Source organism: Mus musculus, chromosome 3 (assembly GCF_000001635.26).
Source record: "Mus musculus strain C57BL/6J chromosome 3, GRCm38.p6 C57BL/6J".
NCBI lineage: Eukaryota > Metazoa > Chordata > Mammalia > Rodentia > Muridae > Mus > Mus musculus.
This window is the reverse complement of record NC_000069.6, coordinates 79,129,845-79,145,990: the sequence shown is the minus strand read 5'-3', so window position 1 is coordinate 79,145,990 and position 16,146 is coordinate 79,129,845. Positions and strand designations below refer to the sequence as shown.

The 16,146-nt window shown below is 40.6% G+C and overlaps 1 protein-coding gene across 7 annotated transcripts in view; it reads left to right on the top strand.

Annotated features, from left to right (window-relative positions):
- The window catches only part of Rapgef2 (Rap guanine nucleotide exchange factor (GEF) 2), a 224,035-nt gene that overhangs the window by 140,555 nt on the left and 67,334 nt on the right, over nt 1-16,146 (top strand). Inside the window, exon 1 of one of the 7 annotated variants that reach the window (NM_001099624.3) lies at nt 116-220. The exons of 4 other annotated variants lie outside the window; for them this stretch is intronic. In NM_001099624.3, coding sequence (NP_001093094.2) covers nt 167-220 — 54 coding nt within the window. In that variant the 5' untranslated portion in view covers nt 116-166. Of the gene's footprint in view, nt 1-115; nt 221-244; nt 1,136-1,181; nt 15,294-16,146 lie in introns of those variants that run through there. 2 more of the 7 variants (NM_001310536.2, XM_030252869.1) reach the window with 2 other exon arrangements.

Genomic DNA, 16,146 nt, shown 5'->3' with positions numbered 1-16,146 from the left:
GGAGAGAGAGAAACCCACTTACATCACTAGAACCTCAGCGAGTGTGAGGCTTGCAGGTTAAGAGACAGACTACAGTGTCTTGCTTTCTGCGGGAAGCAGCAATGCCGTTTGTTTCCTAAGAGGGATTTTTTTTTATTTAGAAAAGGAAGCTTTCTCTACCCAGGAAATGGCTTTCCTTGTGCGTTGCTATGCCAACTGCCTGCAGCCATGGTCCTCCAAAGTAAGCACAATAATGTAATTATATTGGTGTATTGCATTCAGACTCATGATTCTTGAGATTGTGTGTGTGTGTGTGTGTGTGTGTGTGTGTGTGCATGTTCCATGTTTCTGTCAGTGACTCCGGCTAGCAGGCATGCTTGTGTTGAGTGTGAGGGACAGACATCATTAAATTAAATGTCCATCAGTGTCATACTGCTGAGATTAATTGTGTAAACTTGGTTAGTGGAGTGGGACAGAGATCACTGGTCACCACTGTCAGCATCATTAGCAGCTAGGGAGGAGGTCCTGATTCACACGCTCTGCCCTGATTTTTTTTTCTCTTCCTCTCTTTTTTTTCCTTGGTTGGAGGGGTCTGTATGTGTGATTGCAAATGAAACAAGAGTGTTAACAATGCTTGGCTGAATGCTAGAGACTAGCTTTTCACCACCCTGGCTAATATAATTCTGTATTAAGCCTTTTGGAGGGGAGTCTGTGTGCAGTCAGCCATTTTAGCTTTTTTTTCCCCCCTTTTCTTTTGCCTCTTGTTCTTCAGCCTCAGAAATGATCTCGTTCTATCAGAAGCCTGAAGGCTGGGTGAGGTTCCCTCAGCCTTGTCAGAGCCTCCGAGGGTTAGAGTTTCAGTGTGATAAAAATGGAGCCGAGCCCTGTCGTTCAGATTCCTTTTCTGTCTACAAGTGTGAAGGGTTTTTAGGCTCACCAGTAGTGACACTTTAAGCTGCAGCCTGGTTTTCCCTCCTCCCTCTTTTTTTTTTTCCTCCCCTCTTTTTCTTTTAATTTCATGCTGTAGAGGGTGACTTGCCGTCGTGAGAGGTTGGTACATGATGTGTAAATTCAGTTCAGCATATGTTTCTTCATTATGAAACCACTGGCCGCGCCTGCTAACCATGGAGTTCTGGGCCAGCAGGAGAAGCAGTCTGTAAGTATCCAGGCGCTGCCGGCATCGTGGGCTGCCTGGCTGGGGGGCAGGCGATGTGGGGAGCAGGCAGGGAGTTCTTTTCCATGGAGCGTTGCTCTTCTCCAGGGGAAGCAGTGTTTTAGAGGGTAGAGAGAGATCCTCTGCTCAGAGGAGGGAGGGAAGGAGGGAGGGAGGGTGAGCTACAGCTCACTCATTCTTCCGATTTTCTGTGATTTCTGAAAATCTTAAGCAAGACCAACAGTTCATTTAAACAGGACCACTAACATTGAGAAATACTAGACAGCTAATTATTATTTTTTTTTGTCATTAGAAAATAATATAGTTTTCAGTAAATGCCCAAGCAGTTTGAGAAACCAGTTTTGGTTGAATTTAGTGAATCATTATAAGAGGTTCTGGCCCATGGGAATCTGGCAAGGAATGCACGTGGAGGTGGGTGGGAGGGTGGGGGCTCTGGCTATTGATTTGGCAATGAAACCATCGGTGGTACACTTCTGACTCCTTAACATTTGTTAATTGGTGGTGAAAGCACACTGTATTGTTTTAGTGCCACAGGAAAGATTACTGCTCCTTTGTAATTGGTCCCATGAGTCAGCTGTGCGATTGTCTTGCTGAAATCCCACAGGCAACAACTGCTATTTGTGAGAAACATATTTCTGTGTCTAACTCCAGGTCAGAGCCTCCTGTTCCGGGAATATGTGCACTCCTGTAGTGCGACTTTTGTGTCACCATGTTACAAGTTTTTTGCCGTTTTGCCAGTTCATGATATTGACATATATATGTGTGCATATGTATGTATGTGAACACATATATGTATATGTATGTGTATGTACATACACACATATATGTTATTCTCCTTATAATGTGCTCAGATTTAGGTGGGTGTATAAGCATTTTAGAACTGTCTCCTTACATATCCTAGACCTGTACATTATGATATAGGAGTTAGTTTTAATTTATTGTAAGAATTGATGCAGTAGTGTTGAACTTTAAAAATACTTATAAACCACTAAAGCCTTGGAAATGAGTAAGTAGGATGCCATGGATTAGAGTATTTGGTTTCGGTTTTGTCATCAGTAAGTGATGAGCTCTTCCGTTGGGTGCAGGGAAGTTCCTTAGATGCAGTGACCCTGAGGAGGTGAATGAGCCTCCCTGGCAAATTCCAGTTCCGTGCCTTGTCCAGCCCTATCCTGGTCGGGTTCTAGGTGTGTTTCCTTGATGAAATCTCTTCAGACCTAATCTAGAAAAGAGCCACCATATGCCTCATTTTCCAAAAGAAAGGTTGTCAAGCAGAACTCGCACTGGAGTCTGATTTTAGTGCAGGTCTTTGGCGCCCAGCTCCATGGAGTTAGTTAGAGCTTCCAAGGAAAGAGTAGAGTGCCTCTTAATCTGCACTCGAGCGAGGCGGCTGCAGAGATTTAGCTCAGAGGCTCAGAGGCTCACCGTGCACCTTTCTCATGTAACCGTTCCCCAAGTGGGAAGGGGTAGCATTTAAATTCCTAATACACGTTTAACAATGAGAATTATTAAAACCATTGATGGGTCAGGGAAGCGACACGTGGATTTTGTGAGATGCTAGAGCTGTTGGAATGGAGAGCACTAAGCGCTGCCCATCGACCAGGAGGCAGTGCTTTGTGCCAGACTTGAGTTTGTTTCCTAATAACTACTTCACATTCTCACCAGACAAATGAAGTGTTAGGATTTGCACCCAGAGCTCAGAGTGCAGGGCATGGGCAGCTTGGGATTCTGCGGTCTGGCTGCTGGCCGTCGTCCAGTTCATTCTGACTGACATGTGTCACTTGGCCGTCGGAAGGGGGAAAACAGCTCAGGTCCTCAGGCAGTGGTGGGTCAGCCCATGGTGATAACTGCAGTGGATAAGCCTTTTTTTTTTCCCTCCTATAATGCTGTATCATAAAAATGTCACAGCTGACTTCAGTTGAGTCACTTCTACCAAATTCAAAAATATTTTAGGTTTTGCTTCTCTGTACAGTCTGGCCCCACCCCCCACGGGACTGTAGAAGGAAGGATGGTACCGAGACAGTGAAAACCTTGTTTGAGGGACTCAGTTACCGTGCTTTGTAAGGGTCTTCCACATCATACAGGTTTTATTCTTTATTTCCTGCCTCACTCGGTGGACATCTCCGTTGCTTGGCCCAAAGTCGATGTATAGTGAACATTCTTAACATTCTCAGTGAATTGGCTTTTGGGCTTAGCGAAATCTTATTTAACCTTTTGAGCTTTTAAACCACTTGAATTTTGTGTATTTCCTCATCCCTAGCCCGTCTCTGTGGGGCCCATTGATAACAAGAAGATAGTTACAGAAATCCATCGGCCCAGGGCTGCTTTGCTTTCATGTAGTGCTTTTTAGTTGGCTGTTGGAGGAATGTTGCCATTTTATAAATACAGATTCCTTGTGAGATCTTGAAAATAGTTCCCATTTCAGAGATGTGTTATAAAACTGCATTTCCAAAACCAACCAATCAACCAACCAACCATGGTGGATACTAGTTGTAAAAATTGCAACACTGTGTTGTTTGGGGAAACTTTCACAGCTTCTGGAAATTGGGAAAGTGTTTGGGTGGGCTAGAGTTGGAAGGCTGAGCCAGGAGGCTGGCAAGTTCAAGTGCACTATATAGTGAGCCCTGTCTCAAAACCAACCGAATAAAATGTCTGCTTTATTCAATACATCAGCTTAAAAAAATTCTATAATTTGAGACAACTCTGAAACTTTGTAAATCCTTCAGATTGGCCTCTTTAACATAATGAACCATCGCTACCATCAAACTGATAACTTGTTTTCGTTTTTTAAAAAAGTGTATAGAAGATATTGATTTGTGCTGTGTTTTGCCCTTCCTTTAAATCATACTCCAAGTTGGGATTAAACGCTAGGACAAGGTGGGGTACAGAAGGGAATGCCTGCTCTGTGTGAAAGGAATGGCTGAGGCAGCTGTCAGTACTGAGCATTTGTTGCCGATCATGTACCACCTTTTACAGTATCTTACTGAATTCCTACAGCAAAGCTCTAAAGGAAAAGGCAGGCTTGTCTTTAGAAGTGAGGAAACTGAAGATAGAAGGAGAGGGCACACAGTACTTGGTAATGTGCACTGACCATTGTTGTGGCCCAGGCTGGGGTATCTTGCATTAAACTTGCAAGCAGTGTTAATGAATGAACCACAAAAGTTAAAAAAGCACTGGCCTTTTATTCTTGGCATGCATGACATTACGATCACCGTTACTGTAACAGCAGTGATACCATGCTGAGATGTACTTGTTACAACTGCATGTATGTAACTTGGCACACTCAAGCTTGCCTCGTCCATATTTTTAAATGAATTATCTGGAAGCTGGAGCGGGATGGCCTGGAAAGGATGTCCTTCAGCCCAGTTTCTTCCTCCTCACCTTCTGTGTCCTTGTCCCTAGCCCCAGCCCTCAGCTCTTTCTTTCATACTATTGATCCACCATTGGTTTGAGCCATAGGTGGAAAACAGAGAGTTAAATATTTCTTTTTGTTTTAGAGGTGTCATGGACTTTCCTGTGTGGCTCAACTAACACTAAGTGATCCTTCTGTCTCAGGTTCCTGAGTAGCGAGGCAGGAGGTGGGAGCCACATCTCCTAGCTTGCTGCCTAACTCTTTAGACATAAACTTCATATCTTAGTGTCCTTAGCCACTCCATCACTTCTGATTGCTTACCACAGTCACTTGGCTCCAGTGAAAGCATAAAGCCTTTGCTGTCCCTACCTCTTGTTAGTGGTGGATCGAGTCCTGCATTTGCCACAGACTCAGCTTTACCACTTGGCCAACCCCCCTCCATCTATGCTAGCTGTGACTTAGATAAATTTAAGCACTTCCCCAGCCCCCCCCCCCCCCGCCTGCCCCCGCTTCCTTTCTCTTCCCTTCTTCTTTCCCTTTCCCCTCTTACTTTGAATCAGAGTCTCCTATATCTCAGGCAGGCAGAAGATAACTTTGAACTTCTGATCCTCCTGTGTGCTGGACTTGTAGGCATGTACCTCCTGGAGAGGGACCCTGGGACTTTATGCATGCAAAGCCAGCACTTTACCACCTGAACTGCATCTCTTAGTTAGACTTCTCTTCTTCTTCTTCTTCCTCTTCCTCTTCCTCTTCCTCTTCTTCTTCCTTTGTTGGCGGTGATGTGGACATCCTCTGTCCTTAGCCTCCCAAGTGTTTGGATTACATTGACATTTTTATGTCCCTTGGCCAAAAAGATAAACGATCACTTAGCTTGTATTGTCTAAATTCCTAAAACCCTTTAAAAAGGTTCCCCCGGCCCCAGTATGGATGATTTTCCTCTCTGCTTTTTAAATTTCAGACAAGCTGGTCTGATTTTACACAGTTGGCTCCTTTTCCTTTCTAGTTTCTCAGCTTGCACTCACTGTACTTCGCTTGGCCTGACTTGTTCCATCTCCAATTTTGTTGCCACTCTGTCTCAGCAGTAAGAATTCAGGAGCACACAATAGGTAATGTTTAATCTTGATAGTTCTTGTAATTGGTGCTTGGAAATGGGCTTGGCCTTTGTGGAGACATGGGAAATCCCACCTTGAACGAGTTCTTCCCCCTTGTATACCATGTGTTATGAGTATGGCTGGAATTTAAAACTGTTTGTCAGCTGTTAAGAATACAGAGTAAGGAGGGCTTTTCAAGGCTGGCAGAATAACATGTAGGACTCAAAGCAAGGGACTGCACAGAGTGAGGATACAGAAGGGTCCAAGGACAGCAGACTCACCACTGTTGGCATGGCCTATGTTGAGAGAGGGGTGCTGGGTCCATGTGTTTGTAGCTGAGAGCTGGAAGAATATAATCCAAAGGCCTAGCATGAGTATAATGTATGTTAACTAGACCATGTTTAAGAAAACTTAATTGATTAAAAAAGCCAGCCGGGCGTGGTGGCACACGCCTTTAATCCCAGCACTTGGGAGGCAGAGGCAGGTGGATTTCTGAGTTCGAGGCCAGCCTGGTCTACAGAGTGAGTTCCAGGACAGCCAGAGCTACACAGAGAAACCCTGTCTCGAAAAAACAAAAAAAAAAAAACAAAAAAAAAAAAAAAAAAAAAGCCACCAGCTCCTCACAGTGGCAGTTTGACCCTGTCTGTTTGCATCGCTTAGTGTGTCTCTTTAACATCGTTTGTTTGATACATTGTCCTTAACAGTGAAACACAGCTCTAGCACTAACTATAGACAGTAAGTTAGCACTCATTCTCAGAGGTTAAAATTCCTCCTCCTCTTATCTGATCCCTATTTTGTCTATTATGACAGATCTATTTCTTGAGATGAAAAAGACTTATCTCTTGGGAAGATTTTTCTCCGTGCTTGCTCAGAGAGAGAGGCCCAGAGGAATCGAGATCCTATTGTATTGTTCAAGGACAAGGTCATCTTGCCTTGGATTTGAGCCAAGAAACCCTGGCAACAAATTAGATCTTTTTAGCCCTGTTAGAAGGGAAGAAATATATTTAGAAACTTGCCAAGGCATTGCATGTGCTGCTTACATGTGTGCAGTTCTGAAAAAGGTCTTTTTTTTATTGTGGTGCACACATCAGTGAAAGCTTCATTATTAGCCAAAGGAAGCAGTGTGCTTCGTAGCTAAAGATTGTTCAGTAATAATCCATTTGAAGATACCTGAGAATAAAATCAATTGATTAGTAAAAAGAGATGACTTGAATTATATTACTAGAAGCTCAAGTAGGTTTTTTCCCCATGATTTAACTGTTTAACTATTACAGGACCACTGATAATAATTTCGGTGTCTTATCTTAGGTCTTTGAATTACTGACAAATAATTTGCATCAAGTGAAATCATCTTGAAGTTCAGACTTAGTGATTTATTTATTTATTTATTTATTTATTTATTTATTTATTTATTTTGGTATACTTATTTTTTAAATACAGTCTTCCATGTTGTTTTAGATTACAGTCTCAAATATCTTGTTCAGATAAACTGTTAAGAACTCTTCTTGTGGGCATAGTTCAGTGGTATAGCATGTGTTTAGCATGGATGATGCCATGTTTGATCCCCAACTTGGCTCAAGAGAAATGAACAACTTCCTGCTGTTGTGTCTTTGACAATCTGTGTGGTTTTTACAGCTTTCCTGTTCATACCAGTAGTAGTCATTATCTGCAGACTTCAGGATTTTGCTTTGATTATGAACTTAAAAAGGATTTTAAAATTAAAATAAGTTATATGTGATATAAACATAACCATGTAATAAGTATGTGTGTATACACACAATTTTATATATGTGTGACTTAAGTGAGCTTTTGTAAATGTATTCAGGGTTCTATTAGGCTCCTAGTTCTAAGATATTTGCTCTGTCTTATCTTTATGTTTGTGTAGTGTTTGTTTTTTTTTTTGTTTTTTTTTTGTTTTTTTTTTTGAGGCCAGATCTCTTGATATAGCCCTGGCTTCCCTGGAACTCACTTTGTATGTCAGACTGGCCTTGAACTCAAAGAGATCCTCCTGTCTCTGCCTCCTGTGTGTTGGTAGCAGAGACACAATGGCTGGCTTATTTCTTCATTAAGAAATGGTCTTTATTTTTGGAAACATGGCACATGCTTGTGGTTATTTATATTTACAGTACTACAATACCAACGCTTAATTAATTACCAAGCTTGAGTGTTGTATAGAATAGGTTAAAAAGAATATTGCCTGGTCTTCAGAATATGAAGTTAATGCAAATTGAGGTTAGTATAAATTCACATTTGCCACTCTAATGCACATAAGTGTGTGATCTAACAGAGCACTCCCAAAAGTGGCTTTCTCCACCAGGTAGGGCATCCCTGTGAGCTCACAGCCTTTGCCAAGAGGCTTTCTTGTTCGCGTGAAACATCTGTGCCACATAGTGCTGGGTTGTTTCACACTCTGCCATTTCTGTGTATTAAAAGGATCCTCAAACTGTAGGCCTTACACATAGTCATGCCATATTATGTTGTTTGTGTGTGCATGTGTGTGTGTGCTTGTGCGTGTGTGTGAGAGAAGGAGAGAGAGAGAAAGAGAGAGAGAGAGAGAATGAATATGAATGAATGAATATGGACATGTAGATTAGGTAGATAATCTTTAGAATCTTACTTGATCCCACAGTGTGTATTGGGTGCCTCTCTTCTTTTTTTACGTGCTTCAGATGGACGTTACTTTATATCAATGTACCAGATTCTCCTGTTTATCAGAAAAACTGAAAAAACATGTGTGGCATATGTCAGTCTTATATTTTATTGATTGAAAAAGTGAGGGGGTGAAATTTTTATTATTAAGATGATATTGTAGAGAAAGCTTCATAGATACATTATTGTTTTTATTGACTTGATTTGATGGTAGAATGAAGCATACCCCTACTATATATGTCCATATGCATGTTTATATTTTACTTATAACAGGGATATATGTCTCTTTGTAAACATATGTAACCCAAAATATCAATTCTAATTGTGATATTTAGTAAAAGCTAAAGTTTTGCTTTATTTTGAGTAGAAGTAATTGCTTATTTTTAGTCGATGTAATTTGTAGGGGGTGGGAAACATGCACTAATTTTTGGGATAATGCTCTTTATTTTCTAACTGCTTTTTATGAGGTCTTAAAATTACAGATTACAGTGGGCACCTTATTATGGATCATTTTCAGTAGGCCAACGTTTCACTGAGGTTTATTAAAGTGTCAAACACAGCGCCATTCTTTTCACAGTGAAGGCAGGCAGTGTAACACGATTGTCTAAAGGCAGAGGCTGTGGGGTTGTGCTTTGGTTACCCCTTTTCCAGAAAGAAAAGCACATGAGAGATTCTTAATCTTTGATCTCAATATTTGACATACATGTAAGTGCTCTTTTTGTGTTCCCTGCCTCAGAGAATCAGGGGGAGAGCAATTGAGGGAGATTCCGGTTACCTGATACCAACCTGACACTCCCCACACTCAAACATGTGTATATATACCCGATGTAGACATGCATACGCACACATGAAAACATTTGCATATATACCCGATGTAGACATGCATACGCACACATGAAAACATTTGCATATATACCCGATGTAGACATGCATATGCACACATGAAAACATTTGCATATATACCCGATGTAGACATGCATATGCACACATGAAAAGGAAGAAAAGGAATTTTAATATGTATGTTTTGAAGAAATGATGGAAAACAGTTAAAAACCAAGGATGGACAAAAGAATCCCAGTTTTACTTTCTAGAGAAAACCATGGGTATAGTACAGGGGTTGGATAGGCAGCTCAGCAGTTAAGAGCACTTGCTGCTCTTCCAGAAGACCTGAGTTTGGTTCCCAGAATCCACACCAGGCAACTTGGAATTTCCTGTGGCTTCCTGTAAGTTTAACTCTAGGGGATCCAACACACCTTCTCTGACCTCCCTGGATACCTACACACATTGGGCAGCAGACATAACACACATAAATATACACAGCATGAAAACAAAAATTTCTTTGTCTTGTTTTTGGTTTTGGAGACAGTGTAGCCCTTGGTGTCCTGGAACAAGAATAGACAAGGCTGGCCTCAAACTCAATAGAGATCCACCTGCCTCTGCTTCCCAAATACTGGGATTAAAGGTGTATACCACCAGCAGCCCTATAAATGGATTATATATTAAATTATTATTATAAATCTTAATAAGAAAATACTAATATGTAAGTACTCTTATTGTCTTTATAGTGTACTATACTATAAAATTTAATACTGATTTTTGTGCTAGACCCTTTTTCCAACAATATATGTAAAAGATGTATTTAAGGGCAAGTAATTTAATGCATTTACATAATAGTTAAACATATTAAGTATATTTGAAGCTTGTACTGTAGCTTTGGTCTTTAACATTTTGAAAATTAGCCAGAGTATTATATATCATTATTTATATGACTTAAACAGAAAGGAACTTGGTTAAGACTTTCATTTAGTATTGTAGGCCAGAATCCTAGCACTGGGAAGCAGAGGTTTGAGAAGTCTGTGAATTCCAGGCCCGCCAGTTACATGGCGAGACCCTGTCTCAAAAGGGCTGCCCTTACTATAGGAAAGAATACAGCATGATTTTAGTAACTCTTTGTGTGTTTATACTTTTGTAGTTTTCTTGAAGCCTGGGAAAAATTTTAAAGGTATAGAAAATGAACAATACATTATCAGAAGAAAGAAAAGTGAAATTATAAATGTCCCAGCTAAAGGAAATATAGGAGTGGTGACCACCAACCCCCAACCATGTGCCTTTTACCAGACAGATATCTCATTGTGCTGTTGGGCACATTCCCAGCTTCCTTTCCCTTGCATTATTCTTATTTCCTCTCCCACTTTGAAAGAAGCAATGATCTAATATAAGTAGAAGCTAAAGCAGCTCTCTAGTGGATAATAAACCATGAAAGTGGACAGTGATGATAGTTAGTGAAGTGGGGTTTGCTCTAGAAAAAGGAATGTGCTTAATTTAAATATTCTTTAAGTTTCTCCCCAATAGGAGAGCGTGGGTTAGATCATAGCTCTTCCTCATTAAAAGTGGATTGTTAGCTGAATGACATTTTAAAAATTGGCATGGAGCCAGGCCCACCTTTAATCTCAGCACTTGGGAGGCAGAGGCAGGTGGATCTCTGTGAGTTCAAGGCTGGTGAGCCTGGTCCTGGGGTCAGGGATGGGGGTGGGGCTGAGGTTGGGGGGGAGACGTGTAAGTCAGGTGTGTTTGTACACTTCAGTAGTCCCAGCACTTTGGAAGGCTAGGTAGTATGGAGGACCATAAGCCCAGAGGCAGCCTGGGCTGCATAGTGAAACCTTGTGTTGATGAAATAAAAAGCCAACTGTGCACTTTAAATGTGTGGGTAATCCTCAAATAAGAAAATCTGCTGATAATAAAATTTCCATGTAGGTTAAAGCAATATATTTTCATGCAAGAACATCTTTTGTCTTGCTCAACAACACTAAGATAATAAAAAATGGAGAGAAATTACATTTTATTACCATTGTGAAGAGTTTGAATTTGGTATTATTTGCTTTGTGAGAAAAGAATATTTAATAATGAAGCAACTCACTTTTAGTATTGAAGGGTCACCTCAGAGTTCTAGGAAAAAAAGTTAAAAATAGCGTCAAATTTTCACATCTGATGTGGTAGGTTATCCCTGAGTGCTGGCTATCATGTGGCAGGAAGCACATAGCAGGATGTAGGGATGGATGGTGTGTATAATTGAGTAGTCCACAGGAAGAGAGTCTGGAGATTCAGCAGAAATGAGGGAGGGCAGCCCATGGAAGAGATGTGAAGGGAAACTATTACATAATGGATTCGGGGAGGCAGAAGAAATAAGCTGCAGAATATACAAAGTGGCAGGATTCTAGTCAAGAAGGCTGTTGTATCCAAGGTACCACTGCTGTTATAAGGTTTATGAGTACTGTTGGTTTTCTGGGTGCCTGATAGACTCAAGCCATCTCTCTTGACCTGGACATACTAAGCTGTTTGTCATTTCTAACTATATGTGAGCAGGTGGAAGGATCAAACACTTGTTAGCATTATTGTCCTTCACTCTTTGACAATATGTATTTCAATGAGATTGACTTTTTCTGGGGGTGGCTGTTAACCTAAGATACCATTTCCTCCCCCTTTTGTGACCTAGCAGTCCTTTCTTTTCATTGCTTATAAGATGGATCCTAATTTCAGAGATATGAAAATAAAACTATTTTAGAATCAATTAAATGTAACAATAGCCATTAATATAACTGCAGGGTTAGTTTAATGACATTCCCGTGTAATAACGGTGATGATATACAGGTCGTTGTAGACTCAGGTATCCAGTGGCCTTTCCAGCTTCCTTGGCACAGATTCAGCTTGTCAAAGAAAACTCAGTGCCAGCGTTTATTTGACTTGGTTATACTTTCCTGATTATTTTGTGTTGGGACAGTTGGGGAACAACAACTAGGGAAGCAGCAGCTAGGGTCCCAGGGCGGGCATGCAGAATAAGGCCCTCTGGCAGATAGAGTAACAGTGGAAGACACTGCCTCAAAAAACAGAGCAGCCCAACACAGCAAGTAACAGAAGCTCAGGATGAAATAGGGTTGAACATAGTTTCCTCTTACATTGGTTTAAATACTGTGCAGTAATTTCTATGGTGCTACATAATAATGAAATAATTCAAAGAATTCTCAGAAATAATGGTTGCAGCTCAGTGGTAGTGTTTTTGTTATAGGATGTGCAGGACCCAGAATTCAACCCCTGAAAAAAAATATGTACCTGTGCTGTGTGTGTCTCTGGATTATTATTCATAACAGAGACTGTACTAGCATGGTTGTTTTGCCTCTACTCCAGGACTGATTCTCTTTAGTATTGGTTTCAAATCAATTTCATATGTGTGCTGTGGCAGCCATTACCTTCTCTTCAGTATGATGTGTTATTCTGAAGAATTTTTCAGCTCTTTAGAAAGTCTTTGGAATTATCTGAGCTTGCCCACACGTGTGTTTCTCCAGAGTCTTCCGTATTACCCTACTTCTTAGACTTGCATTCAGAGAATTCTGCTCTTGCTTACAGTTTGGACGTTGCAGTTGGTTTCTTAATTTGCTTCCAGTTAAGTAAGTCATTCAAAAGGATTTACTTTTAGTTATCTAGCAGAAAGTTTTCTGAGCCTGCCTGGCATAGTGAAATATACCTTGCCATGTGAAATATAATTAAATGAATAATTATGTCCACCCTGGTTACCATTTAACATTTCTTTAGCCCCCATTAACCATGGCACTTATTTTCTGGGCACCTTTAAAAGCAAAACAAAACAACAACAACAACACCCTGAATGATGATGGACATCAATCCCTTGATGAACAAATCCCTGGCTGAGTGTGCCTTCACCTAGATGTAGCAGAGTGACCCAAAATCATCGAAGATAGTTGTTCTTGCCCTGGCTTAGCCCTGGGCTCAGCCTTGATTCCCTGAAAGATGTCCATTGTTGATGGGTAGGTAGGGCTTTGTATTAGGCAGCAGTAGAACACCTCTTTCAAGGGCTGTATCAAGTACTGCCTTTGTATGTACATCTGTTCTCACTATTGTTCCCTACTTTAAGTGTCATCTGAGCTGCCATAAAAAGGATGTTGCCTTCTGTTATGATTGGAAGTGAAGTATTTTCCAGAAGGCTCATTCTTGGAAGTCTTTGTCTCCAGCTGGTAGCACTTGTTAGGTGGTTGGCGTTGGAACTCTTACTCTACCACTGGATGAATAATCCCTTGATGAACAAATCCCTGGCTGAGTGGACAGTTAGGAGGTGGGGCTGGATTAGAGGAATTGGGTCACTGGGAGCAGGCCCTTGAGAGCTGTATCCTCAGACACTTCCTCCAACTTCCAGGCTGCCATGTAGCTTTGCTCCACAGTGTCCTGCCATGGTGTTCTGCCTCACTGCGCACAAGCCCAGCAGAAGTGGAGCCAAGTGACTGTGGGTTGAACTCTCCGAAACTATGTATGTATGTATGTATGTATGTATGTATACATGCATAGTATTTATATGTATGTGTGCATGCGTGTGCGTGTGTGTGTGTGTGTGTGTGTGTATGTATATGGGCATGCACACACACACACACACACACAGGGATGGGAATGTAAGTAATTAATAGAACACTTGCCTAGCATAGGCAAGACCCTGAGTTCAACACTACTTCCCCTGGGTAGTACAGAACCTCAAGAACTTACTGGATTCTTTGTCCTGGTATTGACTAGTTATACAGTGGTTGGGCAAGTTCTGATATTGACTAGAATTACAGTGGTTAAGCAAACCTCTTGAATTTTATTTCCTCTACAAAATGGAGACGATGATTATACTTGCTACCTTACAAGTGTTTTGAAAATTTTTATGGTTCGTCACTCTACTGAGTGCCTCATAAATGATGATCCCTAAAAAATATTGTCTTAGGGTTTCCATTGCTGTGAAGAGACACCATGACCAAGGCAACTGTTATAAAGGACAGCATTTACTTGGAGCTGGCTTACTGGTTCTGAGCTTCAGTCCATTATCATCCTGGCAGGATATATGGCAGCATCCTGGCAGGCATGGCACTGGAGGAGCTGAGAGTTCTACATCTTGTTCCAAAGGCAAACAAAAGACTGGCAAAGCCCACACCCACAGTCATACACTTCCTGCAACAAGGCCACACCTACTCCAACAAAGCCACACCTCATAATAGTGTCACTTTCTGGGCCAAGCATATTCAAACCACCACAGATATTAAAGTAAAAGTGGGATACTTTGTGTTTTATAGGTGGTAGCTTGTAAAGAGGGAAAATATTTTAAAGATTTATGTTTTCAGAAGTTCATGTTCTCAGAGTTTTCTTGCAAACTTCTACATAGGTAGAGGTCTACCTTAACTGTAGTCCTCTACAGTCCTTCATATGTAGGCAGCAACCCCACCTCTTCTTGGTAACTGTGTGATAGTCAGGGATTGTTTGCAGAATTAGAACTGTTTTTCACAGTCTATGAAGTGCTGTTAGTTACACACATGTACTAACATGGATGGATGTCATCCATGACTTCCTCTTGCTTCTCCAGCTGTACGTGTTACCTTTTTCTTGGAATATTGATTCAGAAATTTCGTTTTGGTTTTGGTTTTATCTTTTATTTTTATCTTTGTTTTGAGACAGGCTCTCACTATTTAGCCCTGGCTGGCCTTGAACTTTCTGTGTGAAACAAGCTGACGTTAAACTGTGGCAGTCTTTCTGTTTCATCCTCCCAAGTGCCAAAGTTACAGGCCTGGGCCATCATGCCTGGCAGAGACTTACTTTGAGGATAGATTATGACTCTCTGTTGGCCATCTTAGATCAACTACAGTTCATTTTTAAGATCCTTCATTAACTGCTTTCTGCAAATTGGAATTGGTTGCAAAATAGCTCATAAAAGAATCACAGTTGATGTGACAAAAAAAATCGTGTTAATTTTTACCTAAGTACTTCACCATTTTCCTCACTTATTAAGTGATTTTGTACAAGTAGAGCTGCTTAGTAAGACCTGTCTTTGTAGTCATGCCGTGTGTGTTTGCAAGGAGGTATTTTTAGATGGTTTAGCTGAGCAGCAATCTGACGTCTTTAGAGGAGACATCAGTTCATTATGTGGATACAAATTCTATGCTTTCAGCTTTTATACACCAGGTCTTAATTTAAATCCCTTCTTCTTGCCTTTTCTAGCGAAAGAGACTATATCATGGTATGTATTCTATTTCTTCCTAAGGCCGATCTTTCTGATTTACCTTCCTTAGATAAATGATCTAAGTAGAACGTTTTTATTTGTTCTCAACTTAATATGGATTACAGAAGCATGGAATACAGGGTCATATTTAAATGTGCCTTTTGTGCCATTATGTGTTATGCCGTACAGAGCTTTGCTATTATGATATGATTTCGGGGATTTAAGGTAGTTATTATGGAGCTCATAAGTGCTGTTTTCTTTGAAGAAGAAGAAGAAAAAAAAAAAAAAAAAGAAAGCAAAGGCCAGGAAGTGGGAGTTGTATACTTCTTAATTGTGCATATTGCATTTTCCTTTAAAAAGGAAAAAAACAAGCCTTTTGTTTGGGGAAAATAATTTAATGCAGAAGGTATAAGACAGAGCATGAGTATTTGCTTTCTTGTTCTAAACACAGTGTTTGTGTGACGTTAGGATGAGATCTTCTGTCTGATTTTTCTCACCCCACTCCAGTACGGAGAGAAAGCTCTCCTGGCCTATGCATATTTGTGTGTGTTGTATGTGACACTTGTTCTCATAGGGTGAGAACCTAAGAGGATGTTCTTGGTTTACTATAAACAGAATTTTTCCCGCTAATTTTATGACACCCAGTTTTAGGAAATAATTCAAATAAATGTATATTTAAAAAAGGACTTAATTTTAAGTAAATGTTCTTTATTCATTTTCACAAATTTAAAGGTTGCGCCTGCTCTGTATCAGATTGTTAGGGTTCAAGTAAAAACTTCTGCTGTTCATTCAGATGTGCTGTCTGCGTGGTGGGAAGACCCGGGAGTTTAGAATGGTCTAGATTTTTAATACAGTTATTTGATGATATGGA